Here is a 21,302-nt window from a genome sequence, read left to right as displayed (position 1 = left end):
AGCCCTTATTGGGGGAGGACTTTGTGCAGTGATTGGGACAGATAATGGCTATTTCCCCATAGATCCAGGAAGCGGCTAGTCAGCTGTGCCAGGACTGTAAACCCTGCAGCTTGGAAGGCTGTGCATTCGGTGAGATGTTTTGTAGTAGCCGCACCCAGTGTTCAATGAGGAGCCGGCTTCCCTCAGGAGCTTTGTCCCCTGTATAAACTGTACTTATCCCTCATGTGTGTACTTGTCCCCTCAGAGGTGTATGATCAGGGCCATCACATTGTCACTTCGGAGCGGCATGATCAGTGCCACCATTTTGTCCCCACAGAGCTGTATGATCAGTGCTGCTAAGTGATCTCGTTATCTGCCACACCTTGAATCGCTAAGAACGAGCAGCTTCTCCCCAAATCAGCGGTGCCAACTCCAAAAGCTAAAGAGGAGGGAGCAGTCAGGGCCCCAGTGTGTGTCGCAAGTAAGACAAGTCTCAGGCTGTGACAAGTACCGATAATCCAGGCAGCGGCATAGGGGGATCTCGTACCCTGCATATACACAAGCTCATCCTCCATCCATCTACTGATGTGGAACACGTGCCCCCCAATACTCTGCACATACGGGGTACAGTGATATCACAGGTCAGGGAGGTGGCAGTCAGCGGATGCCGTCGCCTGTGTTACCCTTCTGGGCTCTCAGCAGCTCCAGCTCGTCCCCACATCTTACAATCAGCTTCCTGCACGATAGACATTGGAGTAAAGATCCCTGTCATGGTGACAAGAGCCGGGAATAGGAGGAACGAGCTCCCGCAGCAGATTTATCTCCCCGGATACACAGTGATGTGCAGATCAGGAGGATGACGGCGATGATGCCGGTATTTCCTCTCCGCTCTTTCCCGGCAGCTCTGGTAGTGACGGCTACAAACGGCCGGTGGAGATGTTGGAGAAGGAGAAGAAACGGAGGAAACGCGCTCTGTTGTCCGGTGTTGGCCGGTAAAGGGCTTTTATCCCGGGCAGGGAAGCACAAGGGGAGAGCGGAGCTTCACTCGGACTCAGCTAGGAGGAGGCGGGGCCTGTGTCTAGTGTCAGCCAATAGATGCTCAGGACGGTGCAGCTCAGCAGCCAATCAGTGCGCAGTAAGCCTGTACATATAACAGGCGCCTCCAGCTCCGGCCTCAGTGTTTTCCTAACAGGAGATATTTGTGTTCTAGTTCCGCAGCACATGATGGCAGAGACCGCGCCAGCCGCCGCTCCTCTTCCCGCAGATCCGGCCGCCAAATCCAAGAAGCAGCCGAAGAAATCCGCCGCCAAGAAAACCAATAAACCCACTGGCCCCAGCGTCTCCGAGCTGATCGTCAAAGCCGTGTCCGCCTCTAAGGAGCGCAGCGGGGTGTCTCTGGCCGCCCTGAAGAAAGCTCTGTCTGCCGGAGGGTACGATGTGGAGAAGAACAACAGCCGCCTGAAGCTGGCCGTCAAGTCTCTGGTCACCAAGGGCGCCCTCCTCCAGGTGAAGGGCAGCGGCGCCTCCGGGTCCTTCAAGCTGAACAAAAAGCAGGAGACTAAGGACAAAGTGGCCAAGAAGAAGTCGGCAGCTGCGGCCAAGCCCAAGAAACCAGCTGCTGCCAAGAAAGCCGCCAAATCCCCGAAGAAGCCCAAGAAGGCTCCGACCGCGGCCAAGAAGAGTCCGAAAAAGGCCAAGAAGCCCGCAGCTGCCAAGAAAGCGGCCAAGAGCCCCAAGAAGCCGAAAACCGCTCCCAAGCCCAAGAAGGTGACGAAGAGTCCGGCTAAAAAGGCGGCCAAACCCAAAGCTGCCAAGAGTCCGGCTAAGAAGGCTGCGAAAGCCAAGAAGCCCGCGGCTAAGAAATAAGCTGCAGCCACTGTTCTGTTACCACAAAGGCTCTTTTCAGAGCCACCACCCTCTCCTCAGCAGAGCTGTATGATCAGAGCCACCACCCTGTCCCCGCAGAGTTGTATGAACATTACCACCACCTTGTCCTCAGCAGAGCTGTATGATCAGAGCCACCACCTTGTCCTCAGCAGAGCAGTATGATAAGTGCCACCACCCTGTCCCCGCAGAGCTGTATGATCAGAGCCACCACCTTGTCCTCAGCAGAGCAGTATGATAAGTGCCACCACCCTGTCCCCGCAGAGCAGTATGATAAGTGCCACCACCCTGTCCCCGCAGAGCTGTATGATCAGTGCCACCACCCTGTCCTCAGCAGAGCTGTATGATCAGTGCCACCACCCTGTCCTCAGCAGAGCAGTATGATAAGTGCCACCACCTTGTCCTCAGCAGAGCAGTATGATAAGTGCCACCACCCTGTCCCCGCAGAGCTGTATGATCAGTGCCACCACCCTGTCCTCAGCAGAGCTGTATGATCAGTGCCACCACCCTGTCCTCAGCAGAGCTGTATGATCAGTGCCACCACCCTGTCCCCGCAGAGCTGTATGATCAGTGCCACCACCCTGTCCTCAGCAGAGCTGTATGATCAGTGCCACCACCCTGTCCTCAGCAGAGCTGTATGATCAGTGCCACCACCCTGTCCCCGCAGAGCTGTATGATCAGTGCCACCACCCTGTCCTCAGCAGAGCTGTATGATCAGTGCCACCACCGCAGAGTTGTATGATCAGTGCCACCACCCTGTCGCCGCACAGCTGTATGATCAGTGCCTACAGGTGACAATTCTGTGTAATTAATGGACGGAAGGGGGCGATGTGCAGCAGAAATCACAACACTGACATCATCCTAATCAATTGTCACCACTTGTAACCCGCATCTTAGTAATAGGGGTGTGAGGTGATTCCTCCGATGTGAGTGTTGGAGCCTCAGTGACTGATTACAGAGGAGCCACTGTACAGCTCCGGGCACTGGGAATCTAGAACCGGAGCTTCTGCTGTAGAAGCCGCCTGGAGATTTGATGTGATCCTGTGTGTTTCGAGCAGTGGGGAATATCTGAAGTGTGAATCAAGCTGAGCCTTCTGTGCAGGGATTGGTCGCGGACATCACTCGTTATTGGCTGCTCACTTTCTACCAAATAACCAATGGTGTGCAGGGGGCGTGTCCACATGAAGCGTGAATAGGAGCAGAGGAGTATAAATACCCTGCTCCCGCCGCTCCCCTCATCACTCCTGTTCTCTTCTATACAGAGCTATGGCCAGAACTAAGCAGACCGCCCGTAAATCCACCGGAGGGAAAGCTCCCCGCAAGCAGCTGGCCACTAAGGCCGCCAGGAAGAGCGCTCCCGCCACTGGTGGAGTGAAGAAGCCGCACAGATACCGGCCAGGAACAGTCGCTCTCCGTGAGATCCGCCGTTACCAGAAGTCCACCGAGCTGCTGATCCGTAAGCTTCCCTTCCAGCGCCTGGTGAGAGAGATCGCCCAGGACTTCAAGACCGACCTGCGCTTCCAGAGCTCGGCCGTCATGGCCCTGCAGGAGGCCAGCGAGGCTTATCTGGTGGGGCTGTTCGAGGACACAAATCTGTGCGCGATCCACGCTAAGAGAGTCACCATCATGCCCAAAGACATCCAGCTGGCCCGCCGGATCCGTGGGGAGAGAGCTTAGATCTGTCCTCCACACCTGACTGTACCACAAAGGCTCTTTTCAGAGCCACCAAATCCTCCCTCAAGACGAGCTCATTCCTAACATCTTATTCTGCCAATTATAGGTCACTTGTAGTGTTGAGCGATACTTTCCGATATCGGAAAGTATCGGTATCGGAAAGTATCGGCCGATACCGTCAAAATATCGGATCCAATCCGATACCGATACCCGATCCCAATGCAAGTCAATGGGACGAAAATATCGGAATTAAAATAAACCCTTTATAAACTTGTAGGTTCATTCTACATGAAGGAAAACAACTAAGAATAATGTAGGATGTATTGGGGGACGTGGCGGAGATATTAAAGGGACAGAGGTTTAGCCCAATGTAATAGAATAGCAGGATTTTTAATTTTTTTTTATGAAGTTCGGCGTTAGAAAGAATTTGACTATGTTATTTTTTTTTTTTTTTATGTCAGATATTGATGTTTCACTACTTCCACGCCCTTCACCTTCTTTTTTACTTCTCCCACGCTTTCTTCTTAATTATCCTCATCATCAGCTTCTTTGACATCAACTTCTTCACCTTATTCATCTTCTTCTTCATCTTCTACCTATTATTTTTTGGGTTACATTGTTCATATTCTTTTTATTTTACTATTATCTTCATCATATTCAACTTCTTCATCATATTCTTATTTGTGACAGGCATTCCCGTAGTTGTTATCTATAAAAGTTTGAAGATTACACCTTCCGTTCTGCCTGTCACAAACCAGTTACATTTGTCCGCGTTCAGTTTGGCCTGCAGCATCAGGCTTTATCCAGGGGCTCTATGATTTTATTAGAGGCAGCCATCCATACCAGAGTTTAGTGCCCAGGACGCGGTCATTTAGGAGTCTACATGCCGAGTCCATTTATCAATCCAACCACATTCCCTTTCACTATTCGCAGCCTTCCTACAACCCACACGAATCTGTGCAGGAAAATATAAATATCAAAATCTCCTTTACTTCACATCAGGACTTGGATTTCTGCTCTGTAGTATCAGCAGCATAACAGGGTGACTATGAAGAAACCTCTATGTACGGCCCAGTGCGGATACATCCCCGTACACTCCGGGTAGATTTCTGTTCTCGATTTTAGAATGAGAACAGCATCAACTAAGTCCAGAAAACAGATTGAACGTCTTAATACCTCAATGTACAGCGTGTGAAGCCTGCAGTGGCAGTCACACAAGCACAGTGCCCCTTACTCTCTAATTGGTTGAACGCGGAACAATTGATGATTTGAATTTACCGCTCAATCTGTGTTTTTTTCCCGCCTCTCTTTATTATGCTAAAAAGAAGTTTAAAAAAAAACAAAAAAAAAAACCTCATTTCGGCGCCTCTGCTTCGTGGAGGAAGGAGACATTTTGTTCTCCATTAATAACAACGTGAGATTCATGTCTGGAAATATGTCACTCTCTATTAGTTCTTGGCACAGTGGGTACAATCCTCTATTAGTTCTTAGCACAGTGGGTACAATCCTCTATAAATGCTTGGCACAGTGAGTATAATCCTCTATTAGTTCTTGGCACAGTGCGTGTAATCCATTATTAGTACTCCGCACAGTGGGTATAATCCTCTTTTAGTTTTTGACACAGTGGGTACAATCCTCTATCAGTGCTTGGCACAGTGGTTAAAATCATCGTTCTTGGCACAGTGGGTATAATCCTCCATTTGTGCTTGGCACAGTGCGTGTAATTCTCTATTTGTTCCTGGCACAGTGGTAACAATCCTCTATTAATGCTTGGCATTGTGGGTATAATCCTCTTTTAGTTATTGGCACAGTGGGTGCACAACAAAGACCACATATGCTGCATACTCCCCATTTACTCCTGAATACTTGTGTAATGCTGCATGTCTTCCACATAAACCTGTATAATCTATAAATAAGGTTGAACACCCACAGCACCTTATACCTCCGATTAGTGATGTGTATCCTCTATATAGTCATATATATTTCCATACATTGCAGTAAACGCTATACAGCCTCGGTATAGTGATGAATCCAACATCGTGCTGATGCGTACATATACTGCTGTATACCTCCATATAGTGCTGTCTACTCTCCAGAAAGGGATGTGGGCACTCCATATATTGCTGTAAATGCTGTATATTTCCAAATACTCCATATTCAACATAGCGCTGCATATAGCCAATTACCGTTCCATACACCCATTTTTTTTTATGCCAATCAAGTAGTACTGTATACCTCTATATAGCGCTAATTACCCACAATATAGTCTGGTATTCCTGAATATACTGCAACATCTCTTGTATCCAGATAGTGCTCCATACCACCATACAGAGCTGTATAATCCTGATATAGTGCTGTGTGCGCTCCTAATTGCTGTATATCTCCATATAGTACTGGGTATCTCCATATACTGCACGGCACCCTCCATATGGTGATCTATACATCCCATCTAGCTATGTGGATGGCCAAAAAGTGCTATATAATCTCCACCTGGCGCCATGTAACCCTCTGTATGGCTGCATCTGCCCTCTACACTGCTGTACACGCTCAATTCAAATACTGTTGTATTTTTCCCACAAAATGTTGTATTCTGCCATAAAACACTGTATACATCCATGTAATGCTGTATACCACGCTTATAGCGCCACATACCCCCATATTGTGCTGTATCCGCCAAGATGATGCTGTGAATATCGCACAAGATATTGCAGTAAACCCGACCTCTATATAGTCCTGTATTCTGCCATAGAACCCCTTCGGGGCTCTTGACTCGTTATGCAGTTTTTGAGGTTGTTTTTTTTTTTTTTTTTTTTTTTTAAGTTTCCTGATACGATCTTATGGGGTGCCCGGACCTGGATATGTCTATTAGACTCCTGTATGAAACGTAAGGACCATTGATCGCAGGACGCAAACACATTTCCGATATCTATCCGTCCTGAAAGTACGTGTTACAGAAAGACAAAGAACAGACTCCAGCGCTGAAAGGCTGCAGTGTTAACCCCCGAGCCACCGTGCCGCTCAACAATACATAAAAACTCCCGGAACCAGAGCGCAGGAATAGGAAACTGTAGCCTCTCACTTAGAAGATGTGGGCGGCTCTGAAAAGAGCCTTTGGGTTGTCAGGATAGAAGAGATCACAGTTAACCTCCGAAGCCGTAGAGAGTGCGGCCCTGGCGCTTGAGCGCGTACACCACGTCCATGGCGGTGACGGTCTTCCTCTTGGCGTGCTCGGTGTAGGTGACGGCGTCACGGATCACGTTCTCCAGGAAGACTTTCAGGACTCCGCGAGTCTCTTCATAGATGAGGCCGGAGATGCGCTTGACGCCTCCTCTGCGGGCGAGACGGCGGATGGCAGGCTTGGTGATGCCCTGGATGTTATCACGGAGCACCTTCCTGTGCCGCTTGGCGCCGCCCTTCCCGAGACCTTTCCCTCCTTTGCCGCGACCAGACATCTTCTACTCAGTTAGCAGAAATTAATGACTGATCAGCACCGACTCCTCCTTTATATAGGGGATGGTGGACACGTGAGAGGACAGCGGATATGACGTTACCCAGGGCGGGGCTTATAGAGTCTACATTAGCTCCTCCCTCCCCTGCTGATTGGCTGAAATCAGAACTGTTAGTGAGCTTGAATTTCCCGCTCATTGTTCAGTTTCCAGCTTGTAATATAATGTAACTTCTTCCCCCGTGATGAGAATTATCCCAGATACAGTCTATAGATAAAAGGGCAGCACAAAGAGAGGGGAGCAGACAGGGCCCCCGTATATGGCAGGAGGCTATAACGGACACGGCCCAGGCTGTGACCACTGCTGACATTACAGGCAGCCGCACAGGGGATCTCACACCGGCATATAGACAGCGGGGGGCGGAGCTAATAACAGTTCATTTCATGTAAATCTCTATGGTCCCCTATATAGCGCTGTACATGCCCGGATTGTGTTGTGTCTCCCTGTAATGCGTTATTCCCCACGAGCCTTCCATATAGAACTCCATGTAGTGATGCATCCTTCAAAATAGAGCTTTGATCACACAGCTCTGCCGGACAATAGGTGATGGCTCTAACAAGAGCCTTTGTGATAATACAACAACCCATCTGCACGTGCAGGAGGCTCCTCACTCACGTAATATCCTATACTGACTCCCTGCAGTGTCTGCTCCGATCCGACCAGACTCAGACAAGCCTCATATATTCCATAGGATCCTGGGGTGGGGGACGTCACCGCTTCTGTGCAGCGCTGAGGAAACCGTGTACATGTGGAGCGGGAATCTGCACAAACACGGGCACTGAGGTGTTAAATGGAGGAGGAAACACTTATTGGGTACTGGTTGGCGCTTTGGGCCGATGATTCTCGGTCATTTGCAGTTGAAGGATCGGTTGTTCGCTATGATTCTCCCGCTCAGTCGCTGTTAGATGGATGTCGGATTATTACCTGCCTCTGTTCCCCCAGATTGGAAGCAGGCTAATCACCAATGCCCAGGGTCGTCAGCTCACTGCACTATTACTCTCCCCATCCCTTGCCGGCTCAGCAGTACTACCCTCTCAGCAATCCCCCACACCCGGGCTGCTGATGGATAAAGCCGGTCACATCCCTGCACGCAGCCGGACATTGGCTCCTCAGGAGGCGGCAGCTTCTTTGTGGCCCGGGTATTACTGAGGTATTGTACCATCATGTTCTATCACAGACCTCCTGCCTGTAGCTGTGGAACTGATCTCTACCTAGATTGCAGGAATAAACTAGTAAAGTAGATGAATCAGTCTGCCCCGAAATGTCGCTTCTAGGACGTTTCCCTGTCAGTATATCCCCCACAATACTGATTGTACTAAAGTGCCGGAAAATGTAATGCAGCCGTCTCCGGGTCAGACACACGGGACACATCTCCCCATCTCCGGCAGTAACAACCACTGACAGCACGGAGGCCACTGATCCCCGGGGAGACTTCATCCTCTTAGGAGCCTCCTGATGCTTCCTTCACTGTTGAATCTAAACATGCAGATCATTGCGGAAGATGCCTACACTGCGCTGACAGTGACGCCCGACATCCATTATCCATTACTCGGAGAACCCAGCGCCAAAATAAGAGGCAGGACTTATTCAAATCTTTGAAAATGGGCTGTTTGCCCACTTTGATGCCAGTGCTGATGCCCAAAACCCATTTGGGCCAGGGTAACAGGACCTTTGTTTGATGCAGGGCATCACTATCTATGGATTCTAAGTGTGAGATCAGCGGCCCAAAGTCATATAACCCCTTAAAAAACATCAGCTACTTATTCAAATATGTGACAATCAGCTGTTTGCCCACTTTGACGCCAGTTCTGGCGGCCAGAACCCATTTGGGCAAGGCTGGAGGTGCCTGGTTTTGATGTGGGGTTCCCTGTTCCATATGTCTGCAGTGTGACATCAGTGGCCTACAGTCATTTAACCCATTCTTCAACGCTCTTTGGTGCCCATATTTGTGCTAGTTTTATTGTTTTTTTTGTAGCTGTTTTTAAGTGTATACACATCAGCGAACCTCCGTGCATTGCATGTTATTATTGTGACGCTTATTTGTTGTTGCTAAACCTATAAAAACAGAAAATAAAAATTTGCCGAATAAGAAACCAACTTCAGATCCGAATAAGGAATAAGAAAACAACTTCAGCTTTGTCCCCGACATCCATTACTCGGAGAACCCAGCGCCAACATAAGAGGCAGTCTGTTAGAAGTTCCTTAGTATTGTAGGACTTCCCACAGACCCAGCAGGACATGTTGGTCATAAATAGTGATGGACGAGCAGTCCTTACTAATATCCGGGGCACTGGGTCCTCTGCTGCCAATGATCCTGTCACTGACCAACGAGTCTGAAGTTGTTTTGTTGTTTTCTTACTCGGCAATGTTTTTTTTATAGGTTTAACAACAAATAAGCATCACAATAATAACATGCAATGCAGGGAGGTGCGCTGATGTGAATACACTTAAAACTGCTACAAAAAAAAAAATAAAAATAAAAAGTGGCACAAATATGGGCACCAAAGAGAGTTGAAGAACCTCTTATTTTGGCACTGGGTTCTCCTCCGAGTGGCGGATAATGGATGTCGGGGGTCGCTGTCAGCGCAGTGTAGGCATCTTCCGCAATGATCTGCATGTGTAGATTCAGCAGTGCAGGAAGCACCAGGAGGCTCCTCATTCACCCACTAAATAAATTAGATCAGCCGACATGTGCCCGAAAACACGCGGACTCGACACCGGAGCCGCTTATAGTTCGCGGACACGACCTGTTATGTATACTTGTATATGGGATCTATGATTTTATTAGAGGCAGCCATCCATACCAGAGTTTAGTGCCCAGGACGCGGTCATTTAGGAGTCTACATGCCGAGTCCATTTATCAATCCAACCACATTCCCTTTCACTATTCGCAGCCTTCCTACAACCCATACGAATCTGTGCAGGAAAATATAAATATCAAAATCTCCTTTACTTCACATCAGGACTTGGATTTCTGCTCTGTAGTATCAGCAGCATAACAGGGTGACTATGAAGAAACCTCTATGTACGGCCCAGTGCGGATACATCCCCGAACACTCCGGGTAGATTTCTGTTCTCGATTTTAGAATGAGAACAGCATCAACTAAGTCCAGAAAACAGATTGAACGTCTTAATACCTCAATGTACAGCGTGTGAAGCCTGCAGTGGCAGTCACACAAGCACAGTGCCCCTTACTCTCTAATTGGTTGAACGCGGAACAATTGATGATTTGAATTTACCGCTCAATCTGTGTTTTTTTCCCGCCTCTCTTTATTATGCTAAAAAGAAGTTAAAAAAAAAAAAAAAAAAAAAAAAAGAACTCATTTCGGCGCCTCTGCTTCGTGGAGGAAGGAGACATTTTGTTCTCCATTAATGACAACGTGAGATTCATGTCTGGAAATATGTCACTCTCTATTAGTTCTTGGCACAGTGGGTACAATCCTCTATTAGTTCTTAGCACAGTGGGTACAATCCTCTATAAATGCTTGGCACAGTGAGTATAATCCTCTATTAGTTCTTGGCACAGTGCGTGTAATCCATTATTAGTACTCCGCACAGTGGGTATAATCCTCTTTTAGTTTTTGACACAGTGGGTACAATCCTCTATCAGTGCTTGGCACAGTGGTTAAAATCACCGTTCTTGGCACAGTGGGTATAATCATCCATTAGTGCTTGGCAAAGTGCGTGTAATTCTCTATGTGTTCCTGGCACAGTGGTAACACTCCTCTATTAATGCTTGGCATTGTGGGTATAATCCTCTTTTAGTTATTGGCACAGTGGGTGCACAACAAAGACCACATATGCTGCATACTCCCCATTTACTCCTGAATACTTGTGTAATGCTGCGTGTCTTCCACATGAACCTGTATAATCTATAAATAAGGTTGAACACCCACAGCACCTTATACCTCCGATTAGTGATGTGTATCCTCTATATAGTCATATATGTTTCCATACATTGCAGTAAACGCTATACAGCCTCGGTATAGTGATGAATCCAACATCGTGCTGATGCGTACATATACTGCTGTATACCTCCATATAGTGCTGTCTACTCTCCAGAAAGGGATGTGGGCACTCCATATATTGCTGTAAATGCTGTATATTTCCAAATACTCCATATTCAACATAGCGCTGCATATAGCCAATTACCGTTCCATACACCCATTTTTTTTATGCCAATCAAGTAGTACTGTATACCTCTATATAGCGCTAATTACCCACAATATAGTCTGGTATTCCTGAATATACTGCAGCATCTCTTGTATCCAGATAGTGCTCCATACCACCGTACAGAGCTGTATAATCCTGATATAGTGCTGTGTGCGCTCCCTAATTGCTGTATATCTCCATATAGTACTGGGTATCTCCATATACTGCACGGCACCCTCCATATGGTGATCTATACATCCCATCTAGCTATGTGGATGGCCAAAAAGTGCTATATAATCTCCACCTGGCGCCATGTAACCCTCTGTATGGCTGCATCTGCCCTCTACACTGCTGTACACGCTCAATTCAAATACTGTTGTATTTTTCCCACAAAATGTTGTATTCTGCCATAAAACACTGTATACACCCATGTAATGCTGTATACCACGCTTATAGCGCCACATACCCCCATATTGTGCTGTATCCGCCAAGATGATGCTGTGAATATCGCACAAGATATTGCAGTAAACCCGACCTCTATATAGTCCTGTATTCTGCCATAGAACCCCTTCGGGGCTCTTGACTCGTTATGCAGTTTGTGAGTTTTTTTTTTTTTTTTTTAAGTTTCCTGATACGATCTTATGGGGTGCCCGGACCTGGATATGTCTATTGTCTATTAGACTCCTGTATGGAACGTAAGGACCATTGATCGCAGGACGCAAACACATTTCCGATATCTATCCGTCCTGAAAGTACGTGTTACAGAAAGACAAAGAACAGACTCCAGCGCTGAAAGGCTGCAGTGTTAACCCCCGAGCCACCGTGCCGCTCAACAATACATAAAAACTCCTGGAACCAGAGCGCAGGAATAGGAAACTGTAGCCTCTCACTTAGAAGATGTGGGCGGCTCTGAAAAGAGCCTTTGGGTTGTCAGGATAGAAGAGATCACAGTTAACCTCCGAAGCCGTAGAGAGTGCGGCCCTGGCGCTTGAGCGCGTACACCACGTCCATGGCGGTGACGGTCTTCCTCTTGGCGTGCTCGGTGTAGGTGACGGCGTCACGGATCACGTTCTCCAGGAAGACTTTCAGGACTCCGCGAGTCTCTTCATAGATGAGGCCGGAGATGCGCTTGACGCCTCCTCTGCGGGCGAGACGGCGGATGGCAGGCTTGGTGATGCCCTGGATGTTATCACGGAGCACCTTCCTGTGCCGCTTGGCGCCGCCCTTCCCAAGACCTTTCCCTCCTTTACCGCGACCAGACATCTTGCACGCAGTCAGCAGAAAACGATGACAGATCAGTACAGAGTCCTTCCTTTATGTAGAGAGTGAGCGGACCAGAGCGAGAACAGCAGAGAAGACGCACTTCCGGGGCGTGATTTCTAGTATTTAGCTCCTCCCTTTTGTCCCTGATTGGTTGAACACAGAACGGTTGCAGATTTTGAATTTCCCGCTTATTGTTCTGCCTTTTTTTTTCTGTCCCGCGTCTCTATTCTTCTACTCATCGGCGCCGCTGCTAGATCTGTTGGCTATTTTGATTTTTCCTTTCATTGTAGTCTCCTGTTGGTATTTTTCAGCTTCTGCCAAATGTTTGAAAGTTGAATAAAATATATATATATTTTAGGGGCAATGATGAGATAAAATATATATATATATATATTTTAGGGGCAATGATCTCCAGAAAACTCATCTGCTCCCGGGCAGTCACTCATCAGTACACGAATGGCGGCCATTACCGGTCACTACAGAGCAGTGAGCTGCATGTAGCCAGTCCCCGGGCGGCGCCAACCCAGAAGAACATGGGGATACTCAAATATACCATAATTACATAACGATCCACCCACCACAATTGTGATCTGTAGCACCACAGCAGCGCACTGGGAGGTATCTGCTCCGATCAATGTCAGGCAGAATAGATTCACATAAGGCGCCATCAGCGATCTGGGGGACAAGTGAGGTAAAGAAACTAAGCACAGAGATCTCCGATCAGAACAAGCCGCAAGGCTGGACAGGCGGCACTAGGACCCAGCGCGTGCGGCAGCTGATTGGGATCGGTTAAAACTTATGATCCCTCGGAGAGCGAGCAGCGACTGAGCGGGGAATTGAAATCCACCAACGGATAGGCAAATGACCACGAAACATCAGCATAAAGAACCGAGCTCAGGAACCGACCAATCACCACTTATTGTTACTTTATTAACTCCTTAGTGACCGTGCTCCTGCAGATCCCCTCATTTACGTCTGCCCTGTACAGAAACCGCGCCTCCACCACCACAGACCCGGGCTGGGCACTGTACACACTTTACCCCTTCCTTATAAAACGTCAGTTATGTAATAGCTGTCGCACATTTTAGAACTGGGTGAGAATAGAGAATGCGCTAAGCGATCACGGGAATATCGTTAATCACCTACAATATGGGACACAGCAACCACCGTCTGTTACCTATGGCCGCGATCCGTATACGGAGAATACGTGCAGAAACCGGACCGTTCAGGACTCAGCTCGTTTGTGGAAGGAATCTGTAGTCAGGCAACCAGCGAGAGACATCCGCAGGAGCAGACCACTACCACATACAGGAATATCCGCCTCCATTTAACTCCTTAGTGGCCGTGTGTGCGCTGATCCCCACTACACACTGGCTTTACAGAAGCGGCGACTTCCCCCTCCCGAGACCCGGCAGCGTCACATCAGGCTCCTGGCAGAACGTAGGTCTTAGTCGGGCTGTGATAGGATCAGCGCCACCACAGGGAATCTGCATAGGACAATAATCGGGTGAGTGAGGAGCCTCCTCCTGTGTAGATGGAGCGGAGGAGAAGCTCTGGCAGGGATTAACCCCTCCCCCGCCAGCCTGTAATTGCAGATTTAGGGTCGCTCACAGAACTCAGCGTCAGAAGAATAATCTGCAGATGGCTGGAAATGAGCCCTTATTGGGGGATGACTTTGTGCAGTGAATGGGACAGATAATGGCTATTTCCCCATAGATCCAGGAAGAGCTTAGTCAGCTGGCCCAGGACTGTAAACCCTGCAGCTTGGAATGCTGTGAATTCAATGAGATGTTTAGTAGAAGCCGCACCCAGTATTCTGTGAGGAGTCGGCTTGTCTCAGTAGCTTTGTCCCCTGTATAAACTGTACTTATCCCTCATGTGTGTACTTGTCCCCTCAGAGGTGTATGATCAGGGCCATCACATTGTCACTTCGGAGCGGCATGATCAGTGTCACCACCCTGTCCATGCAGAGCTATATGATCACTATAACCAACTTGTCCCAGCAGATTAGTATTATTATAATAATAATAATAATAATAATAATAATAATAATAATAATCTTTATTTTTATATAGCGCTAACATTTTCCGCAGCGCTTTACAGTTTGCACACATTATCATCGCTGTCCCCGATGGGGGCTCACAATCTAAATTCCCTATCAGTATGTATTTGGATTATTTATCAGTGCAACCACCTTGTACACGCAGAGCTGTATGATCAGTTCTACCAACTTACCCCCGCAGAGCTGTAAAATCAGTGCCACCACCTTGACCCTACAGAGCTGCATGATTAATGCCACCACCTTGTCTAGGCAGGTGAGGATGAAACTATTGATGGCAATATCACCAGCGCAGCGGTATTTATAGCCGCACATGCGCAGCGCTGTCTGCTCCTCTCCTACTGGGTATAGAGACATTTGTCAGCTACAGGCAGGAGGTCCGAGATAGGAAATGTTCCACCATGTATTGCAGAAAAGAGGAAGCAGCGGAAACATATGGACAGCGGTAAGGTGCCTGACACTGGCAATGTAACTGTCACCAGGGCGCAACTACAGCAATGTCACCCATGATGTGCTGGGAGGAAGTATTGGCTGGAGAAATACAGGACTATGCTGCCATAACTCTGCCGCTAGTAATGATGACTCCAATTATCTCAACAATGTCACTAATGCCGGGAACATGAAGAACTGATCCCCTGCAGCTGTAGGAAGAGCCGTGAGTGAGGAGTTGGGGCGCTTTCAAATGTAACCCTAAAATCCTGTGATGGAGGACTGGATCAGGCTGTGTATATGCAGGTGAGAGATCCCCCCCATGCCGCTGCCTGGATTATCGGTTCTTGTCACAGCCTGAGACTTGTCTTACTCCCGACAGACACCGGGGCCCTGACTGTTCCCTCCTCTTTAACTCTTGGAGTTGGCACCGCTGATTTCGGGAGAAGCTGCTCGTTCTTATTGATTCATGGTGTGGCAGATAACGAGATCACTCAGCACTTCGGCATCAAGGCACTGACAGGTGAGGAGCCCCTCTCCATCCACTCATTACTGACAGGATCATTGGCAGCAGAGGACCCAGTGCCCCGGATATTAGTAATGACAAGTGACTAGTGTTGAGCGATACCTTCCGATTGGATTGGATCGGATTGGATCGGCCGATATTCGAAAAATATCTGATATCGCCGATACCCGATACCAATGCAAGTCAATGGGAGCAAAATATCGGAATTAAAATAAACCCTTTATTTCCTTGTAGGTTCATTTTACAAGAAGGAAAACAACTAAGAATAATGTAGGATGTATTGTGGGAGGTGGCGGAGACATTAAAGGCATAGAGGTTTAGCCCAATCAAAGAATAGCAGGAATTTTATTTTTTTAAGACGTTCGGAGTTACAAAGATATTGACTATGTTAAGATTTTCGTTATTTTGTCAGATATTGATGTTTCACTACTTCCATGCCCTTCACCTTCTTTTTTACTTCTCCCACACTTTCTTCATCATCCTCAGCAGCAGCATCTTTGACATCAAGTTCTTCTTCACCTTATTCATCTTCTTCTTCTTCTTCTTCATCTTCTACCTATTATTTTTTTGCTACATTCTTCATATTCTTTTTATTAAACTATTAATCTGGTCCGCGGTTCCGGGTAAAGTCCTCTGGTGCTGTGTGTGTATGGGCGGATGGTTCTGTTACAACTTTTGGTTTTGAAATCCCCGCTTTGTGGCTTCAGCTTCTTCCTGCCGCTCTTGGTGTCAGGACTGGCGGCTATAGGGCGATGTTTGTGTGCAATGATGGCTTGTTCTAGAGTGCCTCAAATGTATCTGTGGTTTTCCAGATAAGGAAGCAATATTCACTGGATAGCAAAGATGTAGTTCGGCAAAGCTGTGGGTTCCCGGTCAAAGGAGGGGGGAGCCGCATTATTCAGACTCTGGGATATGCGTGTGATCTGGGACTAGGGTTTTTTTTGTTTGTTTGTTTTTTTCAGATATCTTGACCTAAAAAGACTAACCTGTTTTTCCAAGCAGATCCCTCTGCAGCTCTAATAAGGGGGCAAGTCCAGGCGTTTTGTAAATCTGTTAAAATGTCTAGAAACCTAAGATCGTGCTGTTATTTGGCGCTGATTAGTATCAGGCTCAGCGTCTCTGCAGGGTACAATATCACCTGTACAGCTGCCTGTAGTATCGGTCACAGCCTGGGACGTGTCTTCTATACTATCCCCGATCCACCTGTTTGGGTAAAGACAGCTGGAAGGACAGGACCCGGTGTTATCAGCGGGGTAGTAGAGCTGCCCCTACCGGAATACCAGCGATCGCCGCTACAGCATAATAATCTGACGGGCAAAGAACAGAGATTGAGCGGGAAATTCAAAATCACCAACGGATCTGTAATCAATCAGCCAACGAGCGAGAGACATCCGTGTGCTGATCCCCACTACACACTGGCTTTACAGAAGCGGCGACTTCCCCCACCTGAGTCCCGGCAGCGTCACATCAGGCTCCTGCCAGAACGTAGGAGACTTGTCTTAGTCGGGCTGTGATAGGATCAGCGCGGACACCACAGGGAATCTGCATAGGATAATAAGCGGGTGAGTGAGGAGCCTCCTCCTGTGTAGATGGAGCGGAGGAGAAGCTCTGGCAGGGATTAACCCCTCCCCCGCCAGCCTGTAATTGCCGATTTAGGCTATGTGCACACGTCAGGATTTTGTCAGGATTTTTCATCAGGATTTGTAGCCAAAACCAGGAGTGGAACAATTAGAGGAAAAGTATAGTAGAAACATATGCTCCAATTCTGCATTTATCACCAACTCCTGGTTTTGGCTACAAAACCTGATGAAAAATCCTGACAAAATCCTGACGTGTGCACATACCCTTAGGGTCGCTCGCAGAACTCAGCGTCAGAAGAATGATCTGCAGATGGCTGGAAATGAGCCCTTATTGGGGGAGGACTTTGTGCAGTGATTGGGACAGATAATGGCTATTTCCCCATAGATCCAGGAAGCGGCTAGTCAGCTGTGCCAGGACTGTAAACCCTGCAGCTTGGAAGGCTGTGCATTCGGTGAGATGTTTTGTAGTAGCCGCACCCAGTGTTCAATGAGGAGCCGGCTTCCCTCAGGAGCTTTGTCCCCTGTATAAACTGTACTTATCCCTCATGTGTGTACTTGTCCCCTCAGAGGTGTATGATCAGGGCCATCACATTGTCACTTCGGAGCGGCATGATCAGTGCCACCATTTTGTCCCCACAGAGCTGTATGATCAGTGCTGCTAAGTGATCTCGTTATCTGCCACACCTTGAATCGCTAAGAACGAGCAGCTTCTCCCCAAATCAGCGGTGCCAACTCCAAAAGCTAAAGAGGAGGGAGCAGTCAGGGCCCCAGTGTGTGTCGCAAGTAAGACAAGTCTCAGGCTGTGACAAGTACCGATAATCCAGGCAGCGGCATAGGGGGATCTCGTACCCTGCATATACACAAGCTCATCCTCCATCCATCTACTGATGTGGAACACGTGCCCCCCAATACTCTGCACATACGGGGTACAGTGATATCACAGGTCAGGGAGGTGGCAGTCAGCGGATGCCGTCGCCTGTGTTACCCTTCTGGGCTCTCAGCAGCTCCAGCTCGTCCCCACATCTTACAATCAGCTTCCTGCACGATAGACATTGGAGTAAAGATCCCTGTCATGGTGACAAGAGCCGGGAATAGGAGGAACGAGCTCCCGCAGCAGATTTATCTCCCCGGATACACAGTGATGTGCAGATCAGGAGGATGACGGCGATGATGCCGGTATTTCCTCTCCGCTCTTTCCCGGCAGCTCTGGTAGTGACGGCTACAAACGGCCGGTGGAGATGTTGGAGAAGGAGAAGAAACGGAGGAAACGCGCTCTGTTGTCCGGTGTTGGCCGGTAAAGGGCTTTTATCCCGGGCAGGGAAGCACAAGGGGAGAGCGGAGCTTCACTCGGACTCAGCTAGGAGGAGGCGGGGCCTGTGTCTAGTGTCAGCCAATAGATGCTCAGGACGGTGCAGCTCAGCAGCCAATCAGTGCGCAGTAAGCCTGTACATATAACAGGCGCCTCCAGCTCCGGCCTCAGTGTTTTCCTAACAGGAGATATTTGTGTTCTAGTTCCGCAGCACATGATGGCAGAGACCGCGCCAGCCGCCGCTCCTCTTCCCGCAGATCCGGCCGCCAAATCCAAGAAGCAGCCGAAGAAATCCGCCGCCAAGAAAACCAATAAACCCACTGGCCCCAGCGTCTCCGAGCTGATCGTCAAAGCCGTGTCCGCCTCTAAGGAGCGCAGCGGGGTGTCTCTGGCCGCCCTGAAGAAAGCTCTGTCTGCCGGAGGGTACGATGTGGAGAAGAACAACAGCCGCCTGAAGCTGGCCGTCAAGTCTCTGGTCACCAAGGGCGCCCTCCTCCAGGTGAAGGGCAGCGGCGCCTCCGGGTCCTTCAAGCTGAACAAAAAGCAGGAGACTAAGGACAAAGTGGCCAAGAAGAAGTCGGCAGCTGCGGCCAAGCCCAAGAAACCAGCTGCTGCCAAGAAAGCCGCCAAATCCCCGAAGAAGCCCAAGAAGGCTCCGACCGCGGCCAAGAAGAGTCCGAAAAAGGCCAAGAAGCCCGCAGCTGCCAAGAAAGCGGCCAAGAGCCCCAAGAAGCCGAAAACCGCTCCCAAGCCCAAGAAGGTGACGAAGAGTCCGGCTAAAAAGGCGGCCAAACCCAAAGCTGCCAAGAGTCCGGCTAAGAAGGCTGCGAAAGCCAAGAAGCCCGCGGCTAAGAAATAAGCTGCAGCCACTGTTCTGTTACCACAAAGGCTCTTTTCAGAGCCACCACCCTCTCCTCAGCAGAGCTGTATGATCAGAGCCACCACCCTGTCCCCGCAGAGTTGTATGAACATTACCACCACCTTGTCCTCAGCAGAGCTGTATGATCAGAGCCACCACCTTGTCCTCAGCAGAGCAGTATGATAAGTGCCACCACCCTGTCCCCGCAGAGCTGTATGATCAGAGCCACCACCTTGTCCTCAGCAGAGCAGTATGATAAGTGCCACCACCCTGTCCCCGCAGAGCAGTATGATAAGTGCCACCACCCTGTCCCCGCAGAGCTGTATGATCAGTGCCACCACCCTGTCCTCAGCAGAGCTGTATGATCAGTGCCACCACCCTGTCCTCAGCAGAGCAGTATGATAAGTGCCACCACCTTGTCCTCAGCAGAGCAGTATGATAAGTGCCACCACCCTGTCCCCGCAGAGCTGTATGATCAGTGCCACCACCCTGTCCTCAGCAGAGCTGTATGATCAGTGCCACCACCCTGTCCTCAGCAGAGCTGTATGATCAGTGCCACCACCCTGTCCCCGCAGAGCTGTATGATCAGTGCCACCACCCTGTCCTCAGCAGAGCTGTATGATCAGTGCCACCACCCTGTCCTCAGCAGAGCTGTATGATCAGTGCCACCACCCTGTCCCCGCAGAGCTGTATGATCAGTGCCACCACCCTGTCCTCAGCAGAGCTGTATGATCAGTGCCACCACCGCAGAGTTGTATGATCAGTGCCACCACCCTGTCGCCGCACAGCTGTATGATCAGTGCCTACAGGTGACAATTCTGTGTAATTAATGGACGGAAGGGGGCGATGTGCAGCAGAAATCACAACACTGACATCATCCTAATCAATTGTCACCACTTGTAACCCGCATCTTAGTAATAGGGGTGTGAGGTGATTCCTCCGATGTGAGTGTTGGAGCCTCAGTGACTGATTACAGAGGAGCCACTGTACAGCTCCGGGCACTGGGAATCTAGAACCGGAGCTTCTGCTGTAGAAGCCGCCTGGAGATTTGATGTGATCCTGTGTGTTTCGAGCAGTGGGGAATATCTGAAGTGTGAATCAAGCTGAGCCTTCTGTGCAGGGATTGGTCGCGGACATCACTCGTTATTGGCTGCTCACTTTCTACCAAATAACCAATGGTGTGCAGGGGGCGTGTCCACATGAAGCGTGAATAGGAGCAGAGGAGTATAAATACCCTGCTCCCGCCGCTCCCCTCATCACTCCTGTTCTCTTCTATACAGAGCTATGGCCAGAACTAAGCAGACCGCCCGTAAATCCACCGGAGGGAAAGCTCCCCGCAAGCAGCTGGCCACTAAGGCCGCCAGGAAGAGCGCTCCCGCCACTGGTGGAGTGAAGAAGCCGCACAGATACCGGCCAGGAACAGTCGCTCTCCGTGAGATCCGCCGTTACCAGAAGTCCACCGAGCTGCTGATCCGTAAGCTTCCCTTCCAGCGCCTGGTGAGAGAGATCGCCCAGGACTTCAAGACCGACCTGCGCTTCCAGAGCTCGGCCGTCATGGCCCTGCAGGAGGCCAGCGAGGCTTATCTGGTGGGGCTGTTCGAGGACACAAATCTGTGCGCGATCCACGCTAAGAGAGTCACCATCATGCCCAAAGACATCCAGCTGGCCCGCCGGATCCGTGGGGAGAGAGCTTAGATCTGTCCTCCACACCTGACTGTACCACAAAGGCTCTTTTCAGAGCCACCAAATCCTCCCTCAAGACGAGCTCATTCCTAACATCTTATTCTGCCAATTATAGGTCACTTGTCATTACTAATATCCGGGGCACTGGGTCCTCTGCTGCCAATGATCCTGTCAGTAATGAGTGGATGGAGAGGGGCTCCTCACCTGTCAGTGCCTTGATGCCGAAGTGCTGAGTGATCTCGTTATCTGCCACACCATGAATCAATAAGAACGAGCAGCTTCTCCCGAAATCAGCGGTGCCAACTCCAAGAGTTAAAGAGGAGGGAACAGTCAGGGCCCCGGTGTCTGTCGGGAGTAAGACAAGTCTCAGGCTGTGACAAGAACCGATAATCCAGGCAG

The 21,302-nt window shown here is 49.3% G+C and overlaps 6 protein-coding genes across 8 annotated transcripts; 4 read left to right on the top strand and 2 right to left on the bottom strand.

The window, feature by feature from the left end:
* Window positions 1–1,203: 1,203 nt before the first annotated feature.
* LOC143773906 (histone H1.1-like) lies at window positions 1,204–1,893 on the top strand. Of its 2 annotated transcripts, XM_077261207.1 has the most exons (2): window positions 1,204–1,548; window positions 1,588–1,893. In XM_077261207.1, the coding sequence occupies exons 1-2, from the start codon at window positions 1,204–1,206 to the stop codon at window positions 1,843–1,845; spliced, it is 603 nt and encodes a 200-aa protein (XP_077117322.1). In that variant the 3' UTR covers window positions 1,846–1,893. The 2 variants fall into 2 exon arrangements, with proteins under 2 accessions (XP_077117322.1, XP_077117321.1); XM_077261206.1 differs by having other exon boundaries at window positions 1,204–1,893.
* A 1,225-nt stretch (window positions 1,894–3,118) lies between these two features.
* LOC143773907 (histone H3) lies at window positions 3,119–3,576 on the top strand. The gene has a single exon (XM_077261208.1). The coding sequence runs from the start codon at window positions 3,130–3,132 to the stop codon at window positions 3,538–3,540; it is 411 nt and encodes a 136-aa protein (XP_077117323.1). The 5' UTR covers window positions 3,119–3,129; the 3' UTR covers window positions 3,541–3,576.
* A 2,884-nt stretch (window positions 3,577–6,460) lies between these two features.
* On the bottom strand, window positions 6,461–7,650 carry LOC143773905 (histone H4). Its single transcript, XM_077261205.1, has one exon. The coding sequence runs from the start codon at window positions 6,987–6,989 to the stop codon at window positions 6,678–6,680; it is 312 nt and encodes a 103-aa protein (XP_077117320.1). The 5' UTR covers window positions 6,990–7,650; the 3' UTR covers window positions 6,461–6,677.
* Window positions 7,651–12,098: 4,448 nt separating this feature from the next.
* On the bottom strand, window positions 12,099–12,467 carry LOC143773904 (histone H4). The gene has a single exon (XM_077261204.1). The coding sequence runs from the start codon at window positions 12,456–12,458 to the stop codon at window positions 12,147–12,149; it is 312 nt and encodes a 103-aa protein (XP_077117319.1). The 5' UTR covers window positions 12,459–12,467; the 3' UTR covers window positions 12,099–12,146.
* Window positions 12,468–18,578: 6,111 nt separating this feature from the next.
* Window positions 18,579–19,268, top strand: LOC143773902 (histone H1.1-like). Of its 2 annotated transcripts, XM_077261201.1 has the most exons (2): window positions 18,579–18,923; window positions 18,963–19,268. In XM_077261201.1, the coding sequence occupies exons 1-2, from the start codon at window positions 18,579–18,581 to the stop codon at window positions 19,218–19,220; spliced, it is 603 nt and encodes a 200-aa protein (XP_077117316.1). In that variant the 3' UTR covers window positions 19,221–19,268. The 2 variants fall into 2 exon arrangements, with proteins under 2 accessions (XP_077117316.1, XP_077117315.1); XM_077261200.1 differs by having other exon boundaries at window positions 18,579–19,268.
* A 1,225-nt stretch (window positions 19,269–20,493) lies between these two features.
* On the top strand, window positions 20,494–21,058 carry LOC143773903 (histone H3). Its single transcript, XM_077261202.1, has one exon. It carries the CDS (start codon window positions 20,505–20,507, stop codon window positions 20,913–20,915), a length of 411 nt encoding a protein of 136 aa, XP_077117317.1. The 5' UTR covers window positions 20,494–20,504; the 3' UTR covers window positions 20,916–21,058.
* The last annotated feature ends 244 nt before the right edge of the window (window positions 21,059–21,302 follow it).

The sequence above is a fragment of the Ranitomeya variabilis genome, chromosome 5 (genome assembly GCF_051348905.1).
Source record: "Ranitomeya variabilis isolate aRanVar5 chromosome 5, aRanVar5.hap1, whole genome shotgun sequence".
NCBI lineage: Eukaryota > Metazoa > Chordata > Amphibia > Anura > Dendrobatidae > Ranitomeya > Ranitomeya variabilis.
Note: the sequence above shows the minus strand (reverse complement) of the source record. Positions and strands in the feature narration are given on the sequence as shown.

Excerpts from the sequence above, each read along its gene's own strand:
- LOC143773906 (XM_077261206.1), top strand. The coding sequence starts at position 1,204 with ATGGCAGAGACCGCGCCAGCCGCCGCTCCTCTTCCCGCAGATCCGGCC.
- LOC143773907 (XM_077261208.1), top strand. The coding sequence starts at position 3,130 with ATGGCCAGAACTAAGCAGACCGCCCGTAAATCCACCGGAGGGAAAGCT.
- LOC143773905 (XM_077261205.1), bottom strand. The coding sequence starts at position 6,989 with ATGTCTGGTCGCGGCAAAGGAGGGAAAGGTCTCGGGAAGGGCGGCGCC.
- LOC143773904 (XM_077261204.1), bottom strand. The coding sequence starts at position 12,458 with ATGTCTGGTCGCGGTAAAGGAGGGAAAGGTCTTGGGAAGGGCGGCGCC.
- LOC143773902 (XM_077261200.1), top strand. The coding sequence starts at position 18,579 with ATGGCAGAGACCGCGCCAGCCGCCGCTCCTCTTCCCGCAGATCCGGCC.
- LOC143773903 (XM_077261202.1), top strand. The coding sequence starts at position 20,505 with ATGGCCAGAACTAAGCAGACCGCCCGTAAATCCACCGGAGGGAAAGCT.